General features: G+C 50.2%; 1 protein-coding gene across 10 annotated transcripts; it reads right to left on the bottom strand.

Moving 5' to 3' along the window:
• Window positions 1-1,078: 1,078 nt before the first annotated feature.
• ZMYM3 (zinc finger MYM-type containing 3) lies at window positions 1,079-15,870 on the bottom strand. Of its 10 annotated transcripts, none has more exons than XM_081125492.1 (25): window positions 15,828-15,870; window positions 13,776-14,461; window positions 12,794-12,837; window positions 12,401-12,467; window positions 11,718-12,012; window positions 11,327-11,504; window positions 10,760-10,978; window positions 10,319-10,469; window positions 9,972-10,087; window positions 9,722-9,808; window positions 9,446-9,596; window positions 9,031-9,203; window positions 8,678-8,843; window positions 7,711-7,808; window positions 7,468-7,630; window positions 7,142-7,254; window positions 6,858-7,032; window positions 6,528-6,674; window positions 5,962-6,065; window positions 5,460-5,628; window positions 4,994-5,145; window positions 4,279-4,393; window positions 3,504-3,758; window positions 2,628-2,745; window positions 1,079-2,533 (listed from the first exon to the last, which is right to left on the bottom strand). In XM_081125492.1, exons 2-25 carry the CDS (start codon window positions 14,440-14,442, stop codon window positions 2,341-2,343), a joined length of 4,116 nt encoding a protein of 1,371 aa, XP_080981618.1. In that variant the 5' UTR covers window positions 14,443-14,461; window positions 15,828-15,870; the 3' UTR covers window positions 1,079-2,340. The 10 variants fall into 10 exon arrangements, with proteins under 10 accessions (XP_080981618.1, XP_080981612.1, XP_080981615.1 ...); XM_081125486.1 differs by having other exon boundaries at window positions 12,401-12,473; window positions 15,828-15,868; XM_081125489.1 differs by lacking the exon at window positions 15,828-15,870 and adding an exon at window positions 15,637-15,786 and having other exon boundaries at window positions 12,401-12,473.
• Between the last annotated feature and the right edge of the window lie 6,107 nt (window positions 15,871-21,977).

Below are 21,977 nucleotides of genomic sequence, written 5' to 3'. Positions count from 1 at the left end.
AGTTCATGTGAGTCCATTCTCTCTTTTCCTTCTGTATCCCCGCGGCCCCCATAACCTCTTAGCCACACTTTTTTCAGTGATCTCCTGGCCTTCAGAACTGCCACCAACCCATCCTCCATATTGTTCTAGGGATCTCCTCTCTAAAGCAACAGATCTGATCCTGTATTTCCCTGGTTGGAAAAATCTCAGCCTTTGATTGTGCTGGTCCCCAACCCCTCCCACTTGCTCAGGCCCAGGTCAAATGTCACCTCACAAAGAGAACTTTTATATAACCTCCCTATAATCTTTTTAAAAAATTATTTATTGATTTTATTTGAGAAACATCGATTTATTGTTCCACTTATTTATGCATTCATTGGTTGAATCTTTAAGTGCCCTGACGGGGGATCGAACCTGCAACCTTGGGCTATCAAGATGTCACTCTAGCCCAGCCGGGCGTGGCTCAGCAGTTGAGCGTCAACCTGGGGTCCAGGAGATCAGGGTTCGATTCCCAATCAGGGCACATGCCCAGGTTGCGGGCTCGATCCCCAGTTGGGGGCATGCAGGAGGCAGCCAATCAATGACACTCTCCTCATCGATGTTTCTATCTCTCTCTCCCTCTCACTTCCTCTCTCTGAAATCAATAAAGAATTAAAAAAAAAAAAAGATGACACTCTAACCAACTGAGCTAATGAGCCAGGGCTAACCTCCCTATAACCTTAAAATGAGTTCCTTATTCTTCTACTCTCTCACAGCACTTAGATATTTCTTTCTGTGACTTACAATTAACTATGCACGGGTCTGTCTCCCCTCTAGCCTGGGAACCTTCTGGGGATAGGATTCTGGTCTAATTAATCTTTGTCTTCTCTGAATCTAGGTCCTTAAACATAGTATGTCCTTAATAGGTAGCTGTGGAATAAGTTTTTCCCTTACGTGTCTGGAAACTTGTTATAAGTGAGGTAGGTAAAAATGATTCTCAGACTGAGGTGGGACACTTCACTTCTTCATGCACTGAGATATTTGAAGTTGTCTGGCATGGCTCCTCCATATCCCTCACCCCTCCAAACACTGCACTCCCTCCCCCAGAAAAGGCAAAAGACAATTTTAACTCTTTATTTGAAACAAACAATTCCAGAGACAGAAGGTTAGTCGTGACAACAGCTTCTCACTACAACACAAGGGTGGGCATGGCTCACTGAAGGGACAGGTGAGGCACCTCAGAACAATATATACAATTTAAACAGTGGCTAAACTGGTAACAGTTATAAAAACACAAAAAGAAGGCTGGGGAACAGCAAAGCCAACAGGAAAAGAACTGGGTACTTCCTTTGCTGGACGCTAATAGTTTTCTGGAACTACAAAAGCAAGATGGGGAAGAGAGAAGATAGATGTAGGCAGTGGGGGCAGGACCCAGGCCCACAGCTCCTCCCTATTCTCCGACCACAAATCCCATCCTGCATGATCCAAGGCCCCCACAGGCTTGGCCTGGCTTTTATGATGGGGGAAGAACAAGAGTGGGGAACCCAGCCCCAACCAAATCAGAAGGTAGTTTTTGCCTTGGGAACTGTGTCCATTGAACTAAAGGGAAGCAGTTACAGAAGGGGGCTAAGCATGTTGACTGACACATGGCTCATACCAACCTAAGATGGCAGAGAGAGACAAACACATAAACCAAGGAGACAGTAGTCTGCTCTCTATACTTAGTCATTCTCTGCCTTTGAAGAAAAGAAAGCATGTGGAAGTTTTTTCAATTGCAGCACCAAGAGTTGGTGCTTGCAGGGGTGGGGAGGGGGAACGAGGTGGCCAGAGGGTTCCAACAACCAGTTATCTCATGGGAGGGGAAGAGTGTCTAAGCTCTGTGTTTTAGGTAAATGGTCCCCCCCCCCATTACTTTCAGTGTTTCTTTCATATCTTTCATACAAGCCCCTTTAGCATGTTACTGGGGAAAAGTGGAAAAGGGAGTGGACACAGGGCAGAGAAGGCAGCTGGGTTCTTCCCTTGGCCAAATCTAGGAACAAGGAGCTTTACCTATGTGGGATGGGTCAGGAAACCCAAAGCCAACAGGATCACCAGAGCTATTAACACTCCATCCGGAGTCTGGCCCCAGGAGAAGGGGTTTACTCTGAAGCATATGAAAATGGCCTACCTGGTTTTTGCCTATCACTGGGGCCCCGTGGTTGTCAAGTGGTTTGGAAAAGGGTAAAAGCCAGGGGTTCCTAGGGAAGGCAGGGAATGGATGAATAGAAAAGGATAGTCATGGCCCTTCAGAATGAGTAGCATTGGTTCCTGGGCCGTCGCACTGTGGGACGTGGTTACAAGCCAGACATTGGTGTGAAAGATGGATACAGATAGCACATGGGTTCAGTCCAGGTCTTCATCCCCAGTACGACCCAGCTCCTCATAAATCTCACGCACAGCCAGAATGCGATTGAGCATACTCTCCAACATGCTTCTGTCCATGGGGATCACAGAGTACCAGAGAGGTGACTCAGCAATACAAGACCGCTCAGGTTGAAGGTAGAACACATCATTTCGAGTCCGGAGGCTTTCAGGACTGCAATGGTGGGGGTGGGACAGATCAGTACCAAGGCAAAGTAGATACCATGTGTCCCCATGCCAATGCCATTCTTGCAAACAGGCCAACTCACCATTTTGAGAGATAGAATTCATAGAACTTGACAGGGCAGCGGAGAGGATTCATGCGGTTCTCACGCTGCTCTAAGATAGGGGCTTCGTCCTCTCTCTTCCGCTTCCCAGGACCCATGTCTGTAGAGAAGGCAAATGACTCAGACTCGTTAAAAACACAGTCTCAACAGGCCACTCTAAGTGCACAGTCCAGGGCACCATGGGAAGGCCTCAGGACACAAAATACAGGCTCATAAAGAAATAAAGGCAGAAGAACGGTTGGTCAGTCTCCCCACACCAGCCAAACTGCAGGGGTGTTGCTCTGTAACACCTCCCCCAACCCCATTTGAACTGTTAAAGTCTTACTTTACAATCTTTCCCTGTGCAAGGTTGGGCTTGCCTTCTGGGATAGAGAAACCACAATGGCCCAACACCCAGTACACTAGTCCAGGTAGAGGCTCAGGCCCAGAGAAGGAACCCTGGGAACTGCACTCAGATGGGTCAGGACTTCAGGGTCAGAACAGAAACCAAGGTGCAGTTCATGTTATGCCCAACAGCAAAGAACCATGGAACAACTGTCATTCAACCTGTCAACTCTCTCCCACAGACAACACACCCAACAGCTTCCCACCTGTCTACTCCCCCAGCCAAAAGTAGGCAAGTAAGTCAACTGCCTTGAGATGAGGAAAGGCAGGCAGCAGGCAGCTGGGTGATCTCCTATTTATGCAACAGCCACTGATCATCAGACTGAAGGACTGGCTGTTTTCACCTGTTCTGCAAATGCAGAAATGGAAGGAGGGAAGGTAGTGACAAAGGAGAGGGCAAACCCGGCAGTTAAGATGGGTCATGGGAGGGGAGAGCAGAGAGGGAGGAAAGCAAAGGAGGGGACAGCCTCATACCTCGCCCTTTCCTCTGGCGGACGGGGGCATAGTAGCGGATGCTCACCACCTTGGTGGTGCCCCGAGGGGTGGTGCACTTGCGGGACTGCCGCACCACATTGGTGAAGGAGAGCTGCATGTGTTCCTCAGCTGTCTGCAGTCCAAAAAACTTAGTGTTGAAGAACATGAGGGTGTTGAGAAGGACAAAGGGTGAGTACACGCCCAGCTGCTTACACTCCCAGAGGTGTTCTTCCTCCACTCGGGAGAACACTGTGTCTGCAATGGTCAAGGAGGAGAAGCTGGTCAGGAGCAAGCAACTACCCAAGCCCGACCATTTCTGATCCCAGATGTCCTGCTCATAGGCATTTCTGTTCAGTAAGTGACCACTGTATATAAAATCCTGACACCCTGCTGTATTACACAGTAGGACTAGATGTTTTTTTAATATAGTTTCCACCTGCATTTGGAGCTTCTCTCACCACCCACAAGTTATAGGCAGGTAGATATAAACTTTGTGGAGTCCCACTTCTTCCTTTATTTTCAATTACCACCTAAACTCAGGCCACCTTTTGTGGTTACAGAAATAGTTTTTCAAACCTAAGTTTTGATCCCCTCCTCATGTTCAGGGACAGAGGCTTCATGTCCTCCAGCTCTAAATCCCGAGGCACCCAGCTACACGCTCCTGCCCTCAGACCCTCTGTGAAGAGTGGCAGACCAAACAGCCCAGGACTCTTGGGATGGTGTCTCTGAAGAATGGAGGGAAGCGTGTAGGGGTTGCTAAGTCCCTGTCCCTTACTGTTGGGAAGGAGTGTGGGCTGCCAGGTACTCAGAGATTTGTTGAGTTCTTGAACGAAAGTCAGGTAGTAAAGGTCCGTGAAAATGTTCACCATTCGGTTATTTTCCAGCAAGTACTGGAGAAGGAAAAAGAGACACACATAAAGCTAAACTCTAGGTCCTACAGAAAAGACACTGATGTTGAAGGCCCTAGGCATAGCAACCTTGATAATTAGGAGATGGTGGGAAACAGCTGCTTGATTATGTGACCCAGAGTGCTTTTCCCCAGGTATACCTACAACTCTGAGGCACCAAGGCCGTACTGGAAGAGGAGGCTTGGAGGAGATGTGTCACAGCTGGTTTTTCACAAGCCTAGACCCCTTGTCAGATAATGATGCATGGCTGACCTCTTCCAGTGGGAACTAAACATTACCCCAGCACCCAAGGAGCCCAACTCTACCCATCCCTCCCCTCCTGGAACAGGTTTGAGGATTACAAAGGGGACCCAGAGAGCAATGAAGGAGGCTCCTTGGCCAACGGTCCTGGAATGCAGCTTTGATTTTAGAGGAGTATTGACACATGCTGTCCTGCTTGGAGTAAGAGATGAAAGACTGCCTGCTCAAGGTAGCAGACAAGGTGAGGACCAGGGAGTGGGACAGAATCATTTCTGCTGGGACCTTGCCTGCTGTGTTGCTGTGTTGAGAGTGATGGCAAGTGAAGTGGTGTGCAAGGGATACCTGTTGGATGCCAAGACACAGATAGTAGATACTGTCAGGTTCATATCGTTCACCGTTGGGTCGAGTGATTTCTCTTACAAACTGGGCCAGACCGTAGTTGAGTTCAGCAGCTGAGCATGCCAGAATATCTTCTTTAATACGCATAGGTTTGGCTGCAGTGATATATAGTGAAGGTGGATAGGATTAAGAAAACTTCACATAGATTAATTCATTTAGCTCCACCATTAACTCCTTCATCCCTTAGTTACGGCCAGCTCCAGAACAAACTACCAATTACCAAAAGAGCCCTAAGCTTTGAAACCTAGACAGCATCTCCCCTTATTCTGCAACTCCTCCCCATGTTCACTGGACACCCTTAAGTGATCACAGCCTTATCACTCCTAGACATCTTCAGCTGAATCACAGCCCTGCCCCTTTCCCCTTCCCCTCCTCCTCTAGTCCCTGCCTGCCTCCCCTGGGTACTTACGGCCAAAGCGCAGCTCATCACCCTTGCTGGTTTCTCCATTGGCATATTTCGACTGCACCCAGCACTTCCAAGCATTGACACCATATGAATAGTTGAGTCCAGTACAGCTTGGCTGGCTGCTCATGGAGTCCCGGGAACAACTCTCTGAAAGCACCAGCCGCTTTTGACCCTGGAGGGGTAAAGAAAGGAGGTAGGGTGGAGGAGGTAAGGTCAGGAACACCATGGAAACTAGTCAGGACAGTGTTTACCACCAGGGGAGTGGGGGACTGATATCAGAACACAGCAAGCTTCCATAGCACAGAGCTCCAGGAATAGCTCTGATGACTTCGGGAACTAGGGAGAGAGCAAAGTTTGGCTATATTTTAGTACTCAGGATGGTGGAGAAAGGAGGTCAGTCAGGAAGGTCAAACTAAAGCCGCTGACTTGGCTATAAAGGCATCCTACCCCCAGGCCCTTTAAGCCTCCATCCCTCTTCTGTGGATACAGTAGCCCCAGCCCTCACCTTCCTCATGGTTCGGGGAAGGTCTTGTTCAGTAGACACGTCCTCGGGCCCTACCAGGCCACAATCAAAGAGGAAGTCTACGCTGGGGTTAATGTCCAAAGGATCTGTTAGAGAGGAAAGGAAGCAGATTGATTTTTAAGATCTCAACCCTGTAGCCCTCCCACCACACCCCTGCTACTTACACACCTGACTCAAGACAAGCCTCTCAGACAGCTCCAATTGCATTCAGTAGGAACCAGCAAAGTCAGACCAAGAACATGCTCAGAGGCACACAAATGCAAAAACTCACAACAATGGGAAAGCTCATAACACTGCTGAACTGCACACTCAAACGTGGTCAAGGTGCTAAATTTCATATGTGTTTTACCACAATTAAAACAAAATAAGACTCAAGTGTAAAATTGTGCATCTGCCCCGGTGTCTCTGCCACTACTCCCTGTGAACGCCTTTTATTACTGGGTCACAAGGAGCACTGTTAGGGTCATGTTCCGGGTCACAAAAAACAGTCCTTTTCTTATGGCACAAATGCTACTGTGCCCAGTGGGCATGCCTTGAATCCCACTCACTCTTGGGGAAGTCTGCCTCCAAGTCTTGCCCAGGCTCATCCAAGACATTGGCCATCTTGACAGCCATGGCAAGGACATCGTCTCGAGCTGGCCCAAACAGGTCACAGTCTTCCAGAAGTCCCTCTGCACTCTGGTTGCTCACAAGATCTGGGAGGCAAAAAAGTTGGCTTAGTCACTGTAGCTCCTACCTAGCTCCCTCACAGGCTTTTAGGGGCTGATTCCAGCTACTCCCCCATCCCACTAGGTACCAAGGTCACCACTCCCCGCCCCCTTAGGCAGAGACAGACTAGTAAAACCCTGACTCCCTTGTCGCCGTTGTCCATGGCATACCACAAAGGTCAGATGAGGCCTTGTCTAACTCTTCAGCCTCTGCAATCATTTCTGCCATAGCCAGGATGTCGGCCTCCAAGGGGTTGGAAGGGATCTTCACTTTCAGCTCCTCAATGGTCTCCACAATCTTGTCTGTGCTCTCCAAGGTAGTGGGCAGGAACATGGGCACAGGCACCTGGAGACATGAATCCCAACTAAACGCCAAGAACCAAACCAGTGGAATGAGAAGGACAGGTGGTGAGAGTAAGGGGCAGGGGTGGCTCAATCCTTGATGGGAAACTTACTGGGATGGGCATTGAGAAAGGCACCGGGACTTTCTGGCAGTACAGATGCATAGGCACTGGCACAAAGATGGGCACTGGGATGGGCAGCACGATCACCTGTGGCTTCCACTCTTCTGCTGACAAGAAAGGGGTCTTCTCAGAGTCCACTAGATAGGTCATATCCAACCCACCACCTGATGCTTGTCAGGTGGAGAGTCAACTCTGTGATTCTAGGATGACCATATCCATGATACTTCAGCCATCTAAGAAATCCCTTGTCTAGCTCCTAGGCATAGGGCTGCAGGCCTAGGACTATAGAATACAGCTTGTGGTGTACCCTGGCTCACCTGTCTGACTCCCTTTGGACTTCATCTCCACTTTGCAGGAGACCCCCCGATTCTGCATCAGAGGTTTACACATGGCAGCTTTGTTTTTGCGGGGTGTGGCTGAGGGTGGTGGTGGGGGAGGAGGGGTGGAAGCAGTGGAAGCCAACCGGATCTTCACAGGGATCTGCAGACAAAGGAACATTAGTGCCACCAACTGCTAGACTCTCCTCTGAGACCATCCTCCCCCTTGGCTTTTGCTCTGACCTTGCCCAGATTCCCATTTTCCTCTGGGGTCTTCACTGTATTGCTGTTCTCCACTTTGGTTTGAGAGGGTGTTTGGGGCTTTGACTCAGGAGACTGACCTGTAGATCAAAACAAATGAATGTTTTCCTCTGCAAAACCAGCTCTGTTCTCATTAGCCTATTCCAGGAGAGCTTCATTAAGAGGTACATCAAATTTGAATGGGAAATCTAGAATTTCTACTCCTCACCACCCCAGGTCTAGTCTTCTCTAGGCCCCAGAAACAGTAGCCAAGAAGATTCTTTGCGCCCGGCCGGGCGTGGCTCAGCAGTTGAGGGTCAACCTAGGATCCAGGCAATCGGGGTTCAATTCCCGGTCAGGGCACATGCCCGGGTTGCGGGCTCGATCCCCAGTCGGGGGCGTGCAGGAGGCAGCCGATCAATGACTCTCTCATCATTGATGTTTCTACCCCTCTATTCCTCTCCTTTCCTTTCTCTGAAATCAATAAAGATATATTTAAAACAAAGAAGATTCTTTGCTCCTGGCTGCTACAGAGAATGAAAAAGATTAAGTCTCCCCAATAACCCATCACTTGAGCCCTTCCATTTCATGACCCTCAGGAGTTTGGTACCCCTGGAGTGGCAGAGGGGCCAGGGTAACATTCTTGAAACGGCAATGGTCTTCAGTTTCACTAAAGGCAAAGCTTATGCTGACACTCTCTTCTCTCTGAAAACTAGCCACAGCCCCCACATGCCCCATCTACCTGGTACCCATTCCCTAAAAATACATCCTTTATAGAAAATCAGTAGAATGCAGCTCTGGAAACCTTTAAACAAGACTCCCCCTAGTACCTGCATAGTCTAGAAGCTAAAAGCACAGTATCAGGAGCTCTGGCCAGGGGTGAGATGAAAGCAAGAGGAAGAGAAGGGCCAGGCCCAGGATTAGAGTTCAGGCGAGTCCTAACAGAGTGTGCCCCCAGCCCAGGACTCACTGTTCAGGAGGCTCTCAGGCCCGCTCTGGGTGTCCAAGTTGGGTTGGTTCTGCTGGCTGTAGAAGCGCAGCAGACACTGTTGGTTGCAGAAATGACGGATCTGCCCACGCCAGTGGATGGTCTCCAGCAGCTTCCCCTGGCGCTTACAGGCATGGCACCGGGCAGCCTGGAGGCATTGACAGGATGATCAGACCTGCCTCCCTAAAACACGCTGGGCCCTTTGCCCTGGGATAAGCCCTGCCCTTGAAGGCTGGGTCATCTGGAGCCCGCTCCCTGGAGACTGGCCCACACCTGATCACAGCACAACAGCCTGTGCTCCCTGCTGCTCTCTCCACCCTTTCCACCCCACTTACCTTGCAGTACCACAGCAAGTACTTGCTCTTACAGTCCTCGCTGCAAAAGTCCCAGGTGCTGCCATCCAGCTGCTCGGTGACTCCACGCTGGCAGGTCTGGGAGCAGTAAGTACAAGTGATACAGCACAATCCCAGCTTCTTAGTGAAGTCCTGTTTGTACAGCAGCACACAGCCTGGAAAGAGTCCAGAGACACAGAGATCTCCATGGTTGTGAGACCCACCTTTTCAAGGTGGTACAACTAAAAGCTCTCCTCAACAGCCTCTCTCGGGCCCAAAGCCTTAGGATGGACAGGGGCCAGAGCATCCTGAGCAGAAGGCCCTTGCCCCAAGGACCACATCCCAAGTCCTCATCCTTTCTCTGCCATTCTCCCCACTGTGAGGTCTAGGGCCTTTGGCCCCTTCTTCAATTCCTTACCTTCACTGCAGAAACTCTTCTCCACCCCGCTGAATCGGAGTTTCTCATGCAGGAGTTTTTCCTGCCGGCAATGCTCACACTGGGACACCACACCCCGAAGCCGCTTGAAGTCCTCACAGCAATCACGGCAGCAGAACTGGAACACCTGGTCCTAGGATGGGGTCACAGGGCAGGGAGGAGTGCTGTGACATCTTGACCTGGCAGGAGCCAAGTGCAAGGACCCCTTCAGACAAATGTCTGGTCATGTGGCAAGATGTGGGCAGGGTGGGGTCTTACCTGCCAGTCCAAGACCTCAGGCTTGCCACTGAAGAGGCTGTGGCAGTAGTGACAGCTCAGGTGAATGCCCCCCTCAGGGCTTGTGCGCTGGAGGGAAGGAAGACAAGTAAGGGAGGGGCAAGAGGTGTGTGGTTGTGGTGGGGAGAGGAGGTCAGGCTTGTTCTTTGCTCTGCCCAGGCCTACCTACCCCAATTCTCATACCCTCTCTATGGCACCACACCCTTTATCCCTGGTCCAGGGTCTGAAGTACCTGGAACTTGGTCCAGCAGCTGGGGCTGCAGAATTGGTAGACTGTGCGATCGACCTTGTTGTAGTAACAGGGGTCAGAGAGGCTGCGGCGGCAGAAGCTGCAGGGTCGGGGAGGGCCTGGGGCATAGAGAGAATGGGAGAGCGAAAGAGAGAGAGAGGGAGAGAGAGAGAGACAGAGATGGGGAGAGAGCACAGAAGGTGTAAGGCAGTGCAGAGATGGAACAGGAAATCCATGGGAAGATGTGGTTGGGGCTGAGGTCAGGCAGCAGGGGTTACTTTAGAAGAGGGGAGTATAGGGGGTAGAAGGAAGGCCAGCAGGGATCTCAGAGAAGAGGGCTTTGCACCTACCAGTGAGCCCTGCCTGCTTCACTTTGTAAGAGGTGGTACAGCAGAGGGAACAGAACAAGCTCGTCTTGCCATTACGATCCACATGTGATAGCATCTCAAAGTTCTTACACAGGGTCTTGCACCAGACACAGGGGTACACACGTGTGTTTTTCTGTGAGGATGGGGAAGGAGAGGCTGAGGCTGGATTTGTCCCTTCACTTTTATTTTTTAAATTTTTAAAACATGAAGTATTTCAAGCATACAAAAAGTATAGATGATGATATAACAAAGACCTGTGTATCCACCAGCCAGCTTCAAAAAATAAAACATAACAGATACAATTGAAACCCCCTTTATTTGTTTTATTCCTCCCAGCCCTTGACCCATCAGGCACCTTTATTTATCACCCAAGAACCGCACCCCCTTCCACAGCCCTCTAATGTACTACTCCCTCGGCCCCACCTTCTTGTACGCCCCCAAGCAGGTTGTGTTGCAGAACCGCTTTTGCTGGCCCTCATGGAAGAGGAGCTCAGGGCCAGGGCTCCCGGGCTTGGCGTAGATGTAAGCCCCGCACTGGTCACAACAGTTGGTTTTCAGTCCCTTGTTGGCCCGGAATTTGGAGAAGCAAGAATCGCTGCAGAGCCGGTGTACCACGCTGCCATTGCTGACCTCATGCTGGACCTGCCATACACACACACATACCCTGAGCTGGGGCCTGGCCACCACCACCCACCCCAATGCAAGGATAGCCCACCCCGCCTCACCCTAGACCTTCACAGCAGACATTGCGCCCAGGGACCCCCCAACCTGCACATCAGGCTGCCGACTTGATGGTGAGGTCCTGGGAGGCAAGGAAGGCCGGCTGCACACATCCTGGAGAAGCTCTAATCTTGAATACACTCCCTCATGATGGCTGCCTTTCCTCCCCACTCCCCTCCTCCACAGGGCCTGGCCCCTGCAGCCCCAGGATTGCAGGGGCAGGTCAGGGCTGGCAGGCTCTGTAAATCAGCCCCCATCGAGCTTGCTTACCTCTCCAGTCTTCTGGCATATGCTGCAGCGAGTGGCATCAGCAGGATCCCCAGACTGGGGGATTGGGCGCTGCTGCTGGGCCTCATACAGGGAGAGGCAGACAGATGTGCAGAACTCATGGAAGGAGCCTCCTGAACCAGTCTGCGCCACAACCAAGTCCTTGGTGTTCCAGATCTCCCTGCAGGTGAGAACAGGCTTCAACATTCACTCGTTTCATCAGCTTCCAGCCTTCCCCTGGGATCAATGACCACAGAGCCAAATGCTCTCACACCCCCTACCCAAATTGCCTCTCTCTCCCAGTTCTACTAGGTTCTTGCCAACACAGTCTCTGTCCCACCCATAATTCTTGGCCTGATGCCTGCCCTCCCCACACCCCAGTACCCTCACATACTTCTTGCAGAAGGTACAGGTCTTTTTGCCCGAGGGCTTCTTGGAGAAAGTGGTGAGACAGGATGAGGAGCAAAAGAGCTGAGGTAGCCCCTTGCGCTGGTAGGCAGTCTGCCCCTTCTGCAGTGGCGTTCGGCAGTGTGCACAAGTCATCTTAGTGCCCACTGCAGAGCGCCCGGCCCTTTGTGCCACGCTGGAGCGTAGAGACATGCGAGGAGAGCGCCGGGGCCGGAATGGCACAAAGTCCTCATCGTTGGGGTCATCTACCATGGCATCAGAATCCTCATCTGACACTGGAACTGAGGAAGGGGGGAGGGGCCATGAGAAAATGCTACCGGACCAGGTCTCCAGCCAGCCCCTGACCAACAGATAGCTCTGCTGCTCCTGGGATCCCATGAGTTCTTGCCTTTACTCTCCCCGCACCCCATCACATTGGTATCTTAAGCCATTGGTGTCGCTCTCCCTTAGGGAGGGCTCTAAGTGGGGAGATTCTCCAGGACAGGGATGGCAGAGCTGAAACAGGAAACTCCATTCTCACTGCTCGTTTTCAATCTCCCCTACTGCCCCTGGTTCCCATGCCAACCCAGAACAGAGATAGGCGCGTCACACTCTGCATGGAGCCAGGAGATCCATGGCAGCCACTTCCCACTCATCCCACTGGGTCACACTTCCTTAAGTCCTACTCACTGCTCTCAGTAGAATCCACAACCTCAGGTTTTGGAGGTTCTACTCTTCTAACACGCTCACTTCTCTTCTGCACCTTGGAAAGATGGGGAGGGAAGGAAAGCTGACACCAGGGACAGGCTAAAGGGCCTGCTGTACTAGCACAGGGTTTAGTGGGGTACAGAGATGGGAGCGGGAAGGGAGAGTAGGGACCCTTGGCCCAGCCCATAGGAGGAGGGGGAAAAAGGAGGCTGGACTTTGCCTTAAGAAGCAATAGACATGAGAGCTCCCTCCCTCCTTCTAACAATCCTCACACATACCCTCCACAGAACAATATCTGGAGGAGAAAATGAAGAGTCTGTCCTTCCCAGAGCTATAGGGGGAACCAGACTCCTTCCAATCCCCTCCCCCCCTCACCCTCTCAGGTGGCTTCTCACTGGCCTTCCCAGTCAGGCCATCTCCTGCAAAGGAAGCAGAAAGCAGTCTAAATATTCAGCCTGCCCTCACACCCCTTCCCTGGCTCAACCTGGGCCTCCATTCCTGGGGAAGAACTTACTCAAAACTGAAAGGGAAAACTCAAGTGCCTGTGGCTTCTTGGGGCCCCTCTCAGGGTTACCTCAAGCTCTGCACTAAGGGGAGGGTGCTGGTGCAACTACTCTCTATGGGGAAAAAAATCCTACCCTTCCCACCAGCTTTCTGTCCAAATCATTGGGAGTCCAGGAAACACAGGTAACACACCTTTCATCCAGAATTTATAGATTACCAACAAAAGCCAGTGCAATCCCCCAAAGGTAGGTAGCAAGGGGAGAAGGTAGGTCCCCTGGACTCAGGTGGTTATATAAGTGCTAAGACCCTGGTCCAGCCTGGGAGAGGCACCTCTAGGCAGAACAGGAGAGAAATGAGAACCGCTCGACGTCTAGGTTGTCCCTCCCCTATCACAGACTCAATCCTAGGCCTTGCATTTCTACCATTCCTCTGAATTCACAATGCTGTTGGTGGCTCAAGAACCTAGTCATCACTCATAAAACCCAGAACCCCCACTTTCATTTAAAACAAAACATCTGGAAAGATCTTAGAACCAAGAAGCCTGGAGTCCTCCCCAAATCCTGAAGGACCTGGCACCAAAAACGCAGTGGGCTAAGAAAAAGGGAACCTCTCCCACCAAATTCACTCTCTAACCCACCCCCTGAAACCTCACCCATATTCCTCCCCTACCCCTACCTTCCTTAATCTTCTTCACCACCCCCACTTCTTCCTCCCAAACCCCAACTCCTTCTCCATACACGTTGCTCCTCTTATCTCTCAAACCTCCTCCTCTTCCTCTTCCCCAGACACAGCAGCCCCTCCTTACCCCCACCCTCTCTCCAGCCTTGATTTGTCAGCTCAGTAGGCAACCTACCTGGTAAGGAAGGGTGTGCAGGGGGGCTAGGGTCCCCAGGTTTGGTCTGAGAACTGTTGATTCCATCCCCCAGAGTCTCTCCCACTGAAGGGCTGGGGGGGCCATTTGGGCTCTGTGGCTGCCCTTGGGGAAGCTCCTCCTCCTGCCCAGGGGAGCCCCTTCTCCCTGTAGCTATGGAGGTGGTCTCCTCCTCTTCAACATGTGGGGACTGAAGGGTTATTGGAGAATCTGTAGCCAAAGGTTCTAGTAGGCCCTCGGATGTAGAGGGATTTGCCCCAGTCCCTGGGTCAGGTGGCACCACCTCAGGGGTCTGGCCCCCTGGTCCAGGCTCTAGGGTCTGATCTCCTGCATCCCATGCAAGGGTCTCCTCAGGACCATGGTCCACCTCTGGGGGGGAGGGGGCTTTATAGAGCAGCCCCCCCAGCCCCAGCAGCTCAGTGGCTCCATCCAGGACTCCAGGGTCTTTTTCCAGGCCAGCAGGGGTATCAAGCAGGTCCAGGGCTCCTGAGGATGGAGAAGGGCCAGGGGGGGCCCATCCTCGAGTTGGGGCAGTCTGGGATTCCAGTAGATCCTCTCCAAATTCCATGTCTACTGGAAGGTCTCCAGCCAGGGGCTTCTCTGGCAGGGTCAATGGGTCAAACGGACTGGGGAAATCACTGGGGTCCATGAGGATGGCTGGATATGGGCTGTAGATTAGGGGTAGAAGAGGGGGCAGAAGAGGTGGTCTTCGCCAGAATTCCTTCTTATATAGGCTCTGGGACACACCCCACCATCCACTTGGATTTCTCATGAACAGCCCCCACCACAAACGACAAGAATTTCCACAGGCTTTGGTCCAAATGACCACTCCCCCCACCACCACAAACAGCGCCCCCTGTGGGGAGAGGCGTTCCCCGCCCTGGCCCTGGGCCCACACTCACCAGGCAGTCAGTCGTTGGGCCTACCCCCACCACCCCACTGCCAGTTTCCCTCCCTCTTTACCTTTCAGCCACCCCCAACTCGGGCTGAACACCCCATTAGGGTCTACTAGGGCCGTTGCCACCAGGAGCCTTTCCCGCCCCCGCGATTTCAGTTTCTGCCCTCTCCTCTCGCTCCTAGAGCCCCCCAGTTCCCCAGTCTCTACTCACCCAGTCTGGCCCCACCTCCCCTCCCCGCGCTGCAGGGCCCTCCCTCAGCCCTTCCCTCGCCCCCACAAATTGCCCTTCCTAACCCCTCCCCCCAGTTACCTTTCAGGTCGCCCACTTCCTCAGCCCCGTTACCCTTTCCTATTGCTCCCTCAGTCCTCCTTCTCCTGTTGCCCACCCCCCACCTCAGGCATTTACAGGAAGACATTTTGGAGCTATGATCTCTCCTTAGACCCCCCTCCCGGCTACTGCGAGATCCCGCCTGCAGGTTCGGTTCGGCTTGATCAGGCCCGACCCCTACCTGCGGCAGGGTTAGTGTAACGGCTATAAGCCTAGAACTGCAGACAGAGACGGCCCCGCGCTCCTTCTCCACCTCCCTCCCTAGCAGCCGGGACAGGGGTCGCGGCCCCTTTAAATGGCAGCGCGGCTCACAGCGCCGAGCGCTCTGCACCAGGCGGGCGGGCGGCGCCAGCAACCAACCCCATTGGCTGGCTCCAGGAGGGGGCTCGCGAGACAGCGCCGGCCCCCGGCGCGAGACTCCCAGCCCAGTGGCCGCCTGGAAATTGCGGAGTGGAGCCTAGTTGTTGGAGATGGAGCTTGAGCCCCCGCCCGGAGCCCCGCTAGTTGAAAAGGAAAAGATAGGCTCTGGAGCCTTGAAGCCCGCCCCCGGGAAAGGCGGCACCCCCTTTCCACCAAAAGGCCGAGTACACTAAACCACAAAAAACAGATCTACGCACCTGCTTCCCTTACCTGGCTCAAGAGTCTGCCCCCCTCACACCAGTGCATGCCCTACCTCCTGGAGCCCACTCTACTCGTGATCCCCTCCTCTCATTCAAATGGTTCCCGGTCCCCCCCCCCGTGTCTCTCTTCGCTTCCCACTCGTGTTCAACCCCCCCCCCCGGCGTCCGCCCCCCTCAACAGTCCCTACCTATGCCGTGCAGCAAGCGCCTGCCAAGATTACCCTCCCCCCCAACCCCACCTCTCCGGGGCCCGCCCCCTGGGCGACTGTTGAGGGTAATGAGTGACAGCAGAGGGTGAGGGGAGGCAGGGACCCAGCCCTCACGTGCCCCACCTCCCCTTGTCTGCAGCCCCGAGCCCCCCTAACCATTCCGAGAGAGTCACAGTTGTGGGGCATCTTGAGCTTGCTCTCCAGCCACCCAGGGCGAGTAACATGGCTCAGGCTCAGTGACAACGCCTATGCAGTAACCGTTACTGCCTGACGACTCCAAAACCAGGTCCTGCAAAGACACTCCCCCCACTCCCTCAAGGGTCTTAGGGTAAGTTCTGGGATCTTCTCCCTGAGTCTTCCCGCAGGAGCTCCCAGCGTTATCTCTTCAGTAGGTTTTCTCACCAAGGCCAGTAGCTTTCCTTTCTCGTTTTTCTCTCTCTCTCTCAGCCTCTCCTGGTCTCTATCTCTCCCTCCTTTCCTCTTTCTTTTAGTCCCGATCAATCTCTTTCCTCCCCCACCCCACTTTCCCTTTCCCTGGCGCGTTCCCTCTCTCTCTCTCTCTCTCTCTCCCCCCCCCCCCCAGTCTCTTTTTGTCTTAGTCTCTGTCTCTCTGCCTCTCAAAGGCACGAGAGCGTGCGCCACGCACACCCACCTTCCCCTCCTGGAGGGTCCTTAGCATGTGGGTGTGGCTGAGGTCGTGGCTAGATAAGTGGGGTAGGGGGAAGGGGCACTAGCATTAGGCCTACTTACTGGCTTTAAAAATTGTATGCCAGGATCCATTTTCAGTCCCCATTATAGTTTGAGCACTTTACAATCCCCGCTCCCCACTTTCCTCCTCCAACCCCTAGGGCTGAAGAGTATAGTATTTGAGATATTAGTGGAGGCTCAGGCTAGTAGAAGTCGTGCCACAGATTTAGAAACAAGAAGGTTTGGTGTCCAGTGCCTACTTGAGCCTGCCTCTTTGATTTGGGCCTTTCTTCCTTCCCACACTAAGCCTTTCCTAGCCTTACAGGGGAGAGTTTTATCCTCCCTTGTCTCGCTCACTTTGCCAGAAACCTTACCCTTCCTGACTCACCACAAGGCCTTGAGGTTATCTTTGCTCTCTCCTTATACACAGAGATAAAACCAAGAGTTTTCCCGGTTTCTCAAACCCAGCTTTCTCTTTATCTTAACCAGTATTCTGTGTACCCATCTTCCACTTTCTGCTTATTTATATGTCCCTGTTTCTCCCTTTGTATTTTCAATTTGTTCTGTCTCAATTGGGACACCTCTTTTTTTTGTATATTGCCTGCCCTTCTCAACACATGCTTGGATCCTTGGTCACTCTGATTGTGAAGAATGCCTGGTTTCAAGATGAGGGGAGACAATCTAGGAGGGTTAATGGTGTATTATTCATTCAGAGGCAGTTCGGTTGCATAAAACTGGGTGGGTTCTGGAGAGATAAGCCAGGATTCTAATCTCAGTTCTGCCCACTTTTTAGCCAGTTGACTTTGGACAAGTCATTTGTCAAGTCACCGGGTCTTACTTATCTCACCTTTAAAAAGAGATAAGAAAACAATGTAAATGTCCAATCATATGGGAACTCTGTACTTTCAGCTCATTTTTGCTGTAAACACAAAACTGCCCTAAAATATAAAGCCTATTAAAAAAACTAATGACACACAAAAATGCTCCTGATACATTTTCAGAAAGGAGTTAAAATATGATACTTTGGCCTGGCCGGCGTGGCTCAGTGGTTGAACATCGACCTATGAACCAGGAGATATATATATATATATTTTACTGATTTTTAGAGAGAGAGGAAGGAAGAGGAAGAGAGAGAAACATTGATGTGAGAGCAAAACATCTATCGGATCGACTGCCTCCTACCAGGGTTCAAGCCTGCAACCTGGGCATGTGCCCTAACTGGGAATCAAACCAGCAACTTTTCAGTGCACAGGGTGATGAACAACCAACAACTGAGCCACACCGACCAGGGCCCACTGTTTTTTGTGTTTTTTTAAAAATATGTCTTTGTTGATTTCAGAGAGAGGAAGGGAGAGGGAGAGAGAGATAGAAACATCAATGATGAGAGAGTCATTGACCAGCTGCCTCCTGCATGCCCCCCACTGGGGATTGAGCCCACAACCTGGACATGTACCCTGACCAACCAGGAATCGAACCATGATCTCCTGGATCCTAGGTCTATGCTCAACCGCTGAGCCACGCTGGTTGGGCTCACTGTTTTTATTGATGTATATCCTTTCCGTCCTTTTTTTGGCATACATATTTTTTTACAAAATTGGAATTATCTTGTACAATATGTTCTACAACATAATTGCAATGGTTGTATATTGTTCCAGCATTTCGATGCACCACGTTTTGTTTAATTACTGCTGACCTCAAACTTTGATTTTCTCATGATACGCAAGTCTACATATAACTTAGTCAAACAAATACAGGCACTAGCTCTGGCCGGTGTGGCTCAGTGGTTAGATGTTGGCCCAGGGGCGTGTACCTGGGTTGCAGGTTTGATCCCTAGCCCAGGTCAGGGAGGGTGCTGGAAGCAACCAATAGATGTTTCTCTCTCTCTCCCTCTTTCCCTCCCTCTCTCTCTCTCCTTTCCTCTTTCCTCCCTTCCACTCTCTCTAAAATCCTTGGGTGAGGATTAACAACAACAAACAAATGGAGGCACTATTTAGCAGTCATTGATTAGAGTGAGGTACACTCTTTAAAACTCACTCTGGAAACACATGGATTCTTTTTCGATATTTTTTCCAATTACAGTTGATGTTTAATATTATATTACTTTCAGGTGTACAGCATAGTGGTTAGACATTTATATAACTTACGAAGTGATCCCCCTGATAAGTCTAGTACCCCCCTGACACCATACATAGTTATTACAGCATTATTGACAATATATCCCTATGCTGTGCTTTACATCCCCATGACTAGAGGGTATTAAGTGTAATAAGTCAGACAGAGAAGGACAAATACCATATGATTTCACTTATATGTGAAATCTAAAACACAAAATAAACAAACAAAGCAAAAACAAGCCTGGCCGGCGTGGCTAAGTGGTTGAGGAGATGGTGGTTCGATTCCCGGTCAGGGCATATGCCTGGGTTGCAGGCTCGATCCCCAGTAGGGGGCATACAGGAGGCGGCCGATCAATGACTCATCATCATGTTTCTCTCTCTCTCCCTCTCCCTTCCCCTCTCTGATATCAATAAAGATATATTTAAAAAACAAACAAAAAAACCAAGCTCATAGATACAGAGAACAAGCTAATGGTTGCCAGATGAGAGAAGGGTTGGGGGGGCTGAGTAAAAAAGGTGAAGGAATTAAGAAGTACAAATTGGCAGTTACAAAACACATGGATTCTTATTTTATGTTTTATACCATTCTAAAGTACCCTGAAGTGAAGAAAAGGGAAATATGTATTCAGGGAGACACTGGGAAAATACTAGCCTGGGAGCTACTCAACAATAGGAACCAATTCTTACTCATCTCTATCTCTAGCATCTAGCATAGTTCCTGATAAATACTCAATAAATGTTTATTGGATGAAATGATGGATGGATGAATAAAGGAGAGAATAAAAAGCCCCAATGAAATAAAATTGTAATAATATTTCTATAATATAAAGCTTAATAAGGAAAGAAATTAAAGTGTAACAAGAGAGAAGCAAAGGCAGGCAAAGATAAGGAATCTTTATAAAGAAAGATACAAGTGAAATGTAGTGAAAAGGCGCCTATTTGACCTTATCAGCAAGTCCAATGGTGGCAGTCTGACTTAGTAGTGTGATTCTGACTATACTCCACTCTTTAACATTCACTCTGTCCTGTCCAAACATATCTCCCAAATTTGGAGGCAACATATCTCAATTTACTCCACAGAAGGTCAACTGACTTTATAAGACATACTCCCTAGGGTCTGTATGGGTCCCAAGGTCTCTACAGGACTTTATGCTATGGCACTGTCCCTTGGAAAATCAACTTAGGTTAGTATTACTTCTTTGGGTCCCACTTATACTTATTTTTTTAAGTTAGAGGTTTATTGAGATATAATTCATATATTATACAATTTTCCCATTTAAAGTATGCAATTCGATGGATTTTAGTATATGCACAGATATGGGTAACCATTACCACAGTTGATTTTGCATTTCATAATTTTATTTATTATTTATTTATTTATTTATTTATTTATTTATTTTTAAACTTTTTGAACTTTAAAAACAATATATCTTTATTGATTTCAGAGAGAGGAAGGCAGAGGGAGAGATAGAAATATCAATGATGAGAGAGTCACTGATCTGCTGCCTCCTGCACGCCCCCCCACTGGGGATCAAGCCCACAGGCCGGGATCATAGGTCAATGCTCAACCGCTGAGCCACGCCAGCTGGGCTTTTTTTTTTTAAATCCTCACTCGAGGATATGTTTTCCATTGCTTTTCAGAGAGAGTGGAAGGGGGAGAGAGAGAGAGAGAGAGGGAGGAGGAAGGGGAGGGAGAGAGTGGAAGGGGGAGGGAAAGAGAGAAACATCGATGTGAGACACACTCATCCATTGCTTTCCTCCTGCTCCAACCAGGGCAGGGGACTGAGCCTGCAACAGAGGTACCCACCTTGGCCCAGAATCAAACCTGGGACCCTTCAGTCTCAGCCCGAGGGCCAAAGCTCTAACCACTGAACAATATGGGTAGGACCCACTTATAGTTCTTAAAACAGTCTTGCACACTAGGCCATTCACTTTTTCTTTTTTTTAATTCTCACCGGAGGATATTTTTTCCATTGCTTTTTAGAGAGAGTGGAAGGGGGAGGGAGAGAAACATCTATGTGAGAGACACATCAACTGGTTGCCTCCCCCAGGTGCCCTGACTGGGGCCGGGGACCAAGTCTGCAACCAAGGTACATGCCCTTGCCAGAATCGAACCCGGGACCCTTCAGTCTGTGGGCTGACACTCTAACTATTGAGCAAACTGGCCAGGGCACATTCACTTTTTCTTGATGTTTCTTGTTTATCTAGTTACTTGGCAATTTACTGAGAACAGTAATCAACTTTAGTACTGACAAACAACATATTATTATGTTCAATACCTTGAAAGTATTCAATAAATATTATGTGACTGATAATGATAGTAATTAGAAAAAGAAAAAAAAGACCTCTCAGAGCTCACTTGGACCCTGTTCTTCTGTTGCTTGGCTGACTCCTCTCACCTCTAACTCAACTTGACCAAAACTGCATTGATTGACTTTCTCCCAATGGTGCTCTGCCTCCTCTATTTCCTGTCCTGGTTAGTGGTACAACCAGACAACCAGGCATCCAAAACAGAAACCTGGAAATTGTTCTAGTCTTCTTCCACTTCTTACCCTCTACATTTACTTGGTTATTATGTCCCTTTGAGCGTATCTTCTAAATATTTGGATTTGGTTTCCTCTTCTCTATCCCTACAACCACTGTCTTAGTTCAGGCTTTCCTCGTCTCTCACCTGAAATTATTATTTTTGTGTTCTAACTCGTGTCCTTAGCTCCTGGCTTATCTTCTCCAATCTTTTCTACACACTATTGCCAGTGTGATTGTAGTAAGCTGCATAATACACACCCAAAGATATCCCTGTCCTAATTCCTGGAGCCTGTGAATGTTACCTTATATGGCAAAAAAGTAGGACTTTGCAGGTGTGATTAATTTAAATATCTTAAGATGGGGAGATTATCAAGGTAGGCCCTAAATGTAGTGACAAGTAATTTTTTTTTAATCCTCATGCAAGGAAATTTTTTCCCATTGATTTTTAGAGAGTGGAAGGGAGGGAGGGAGAGAGGGAAAGGGGGAGAGAGAAAGAGAGAGGAAGAGATGTCGATTGGTTGTCTCCAACATGTGCCCTGACCCCAACCCGGGCCAGGGATCGAACCCTTGACCCTTTGGTGCATGGGCCTAACCACTGAACTAACCAGCCAGGGCATGACCAATGTTCTCATAAGAGAGGCAGAGAGAGATTTGACACACAAAGAGGAAAAGGCCATGTGACCACGAAGGCAGAGATTGGAGTGATGCAGCCGCATACCAGGGAATGCCAGCATCCCCCAAAAGCTGGAAGAAACAAGAAAGTCTCCCCTAGAGCCTCCTGAGGGATCATGGCCCTGCCGAC

This window comes from Miniopterus schreibersii (genome assembly GCF_964146895.1).
Source record: "Miniopterus schreibersii genome assembly, chromosome: X".
Lineage (NCBI taxonomy): Eukaryota > Metazoa > Chordata > Mammalia > Chiroptera > Miniopteridae > Miniopterus > Miniopterus schreibersii.
Note: the sequence above shows the minus strand (reverse complement) of the source record. Positions and strands in the feature narration are given on the sequence as shown.

Coding starts and splice junctions, on each gene's coding strand:
- ZMYM3 (XM_081125486.1), bottom strand. CDS start 14,442: ATGGACCCCAGTGATTTCCCCAGTCCGTTTGACCCATTGACCCTGCCA. Junction 11,505..11,717: donor ACCTGTACCTTCTGCAAGAA/GTATGTGAGGGT, acceptor TCTCACCTGCAG/GGAGATCTGGAACACCAAGG. Junction 7,033..7,141: donor CTTTCTCAATGCCCATCCCA/GTAAGTTTCCCA, acceptor TCATGTCTCCAG/GTGCCTGTGCCCATGTTCCT.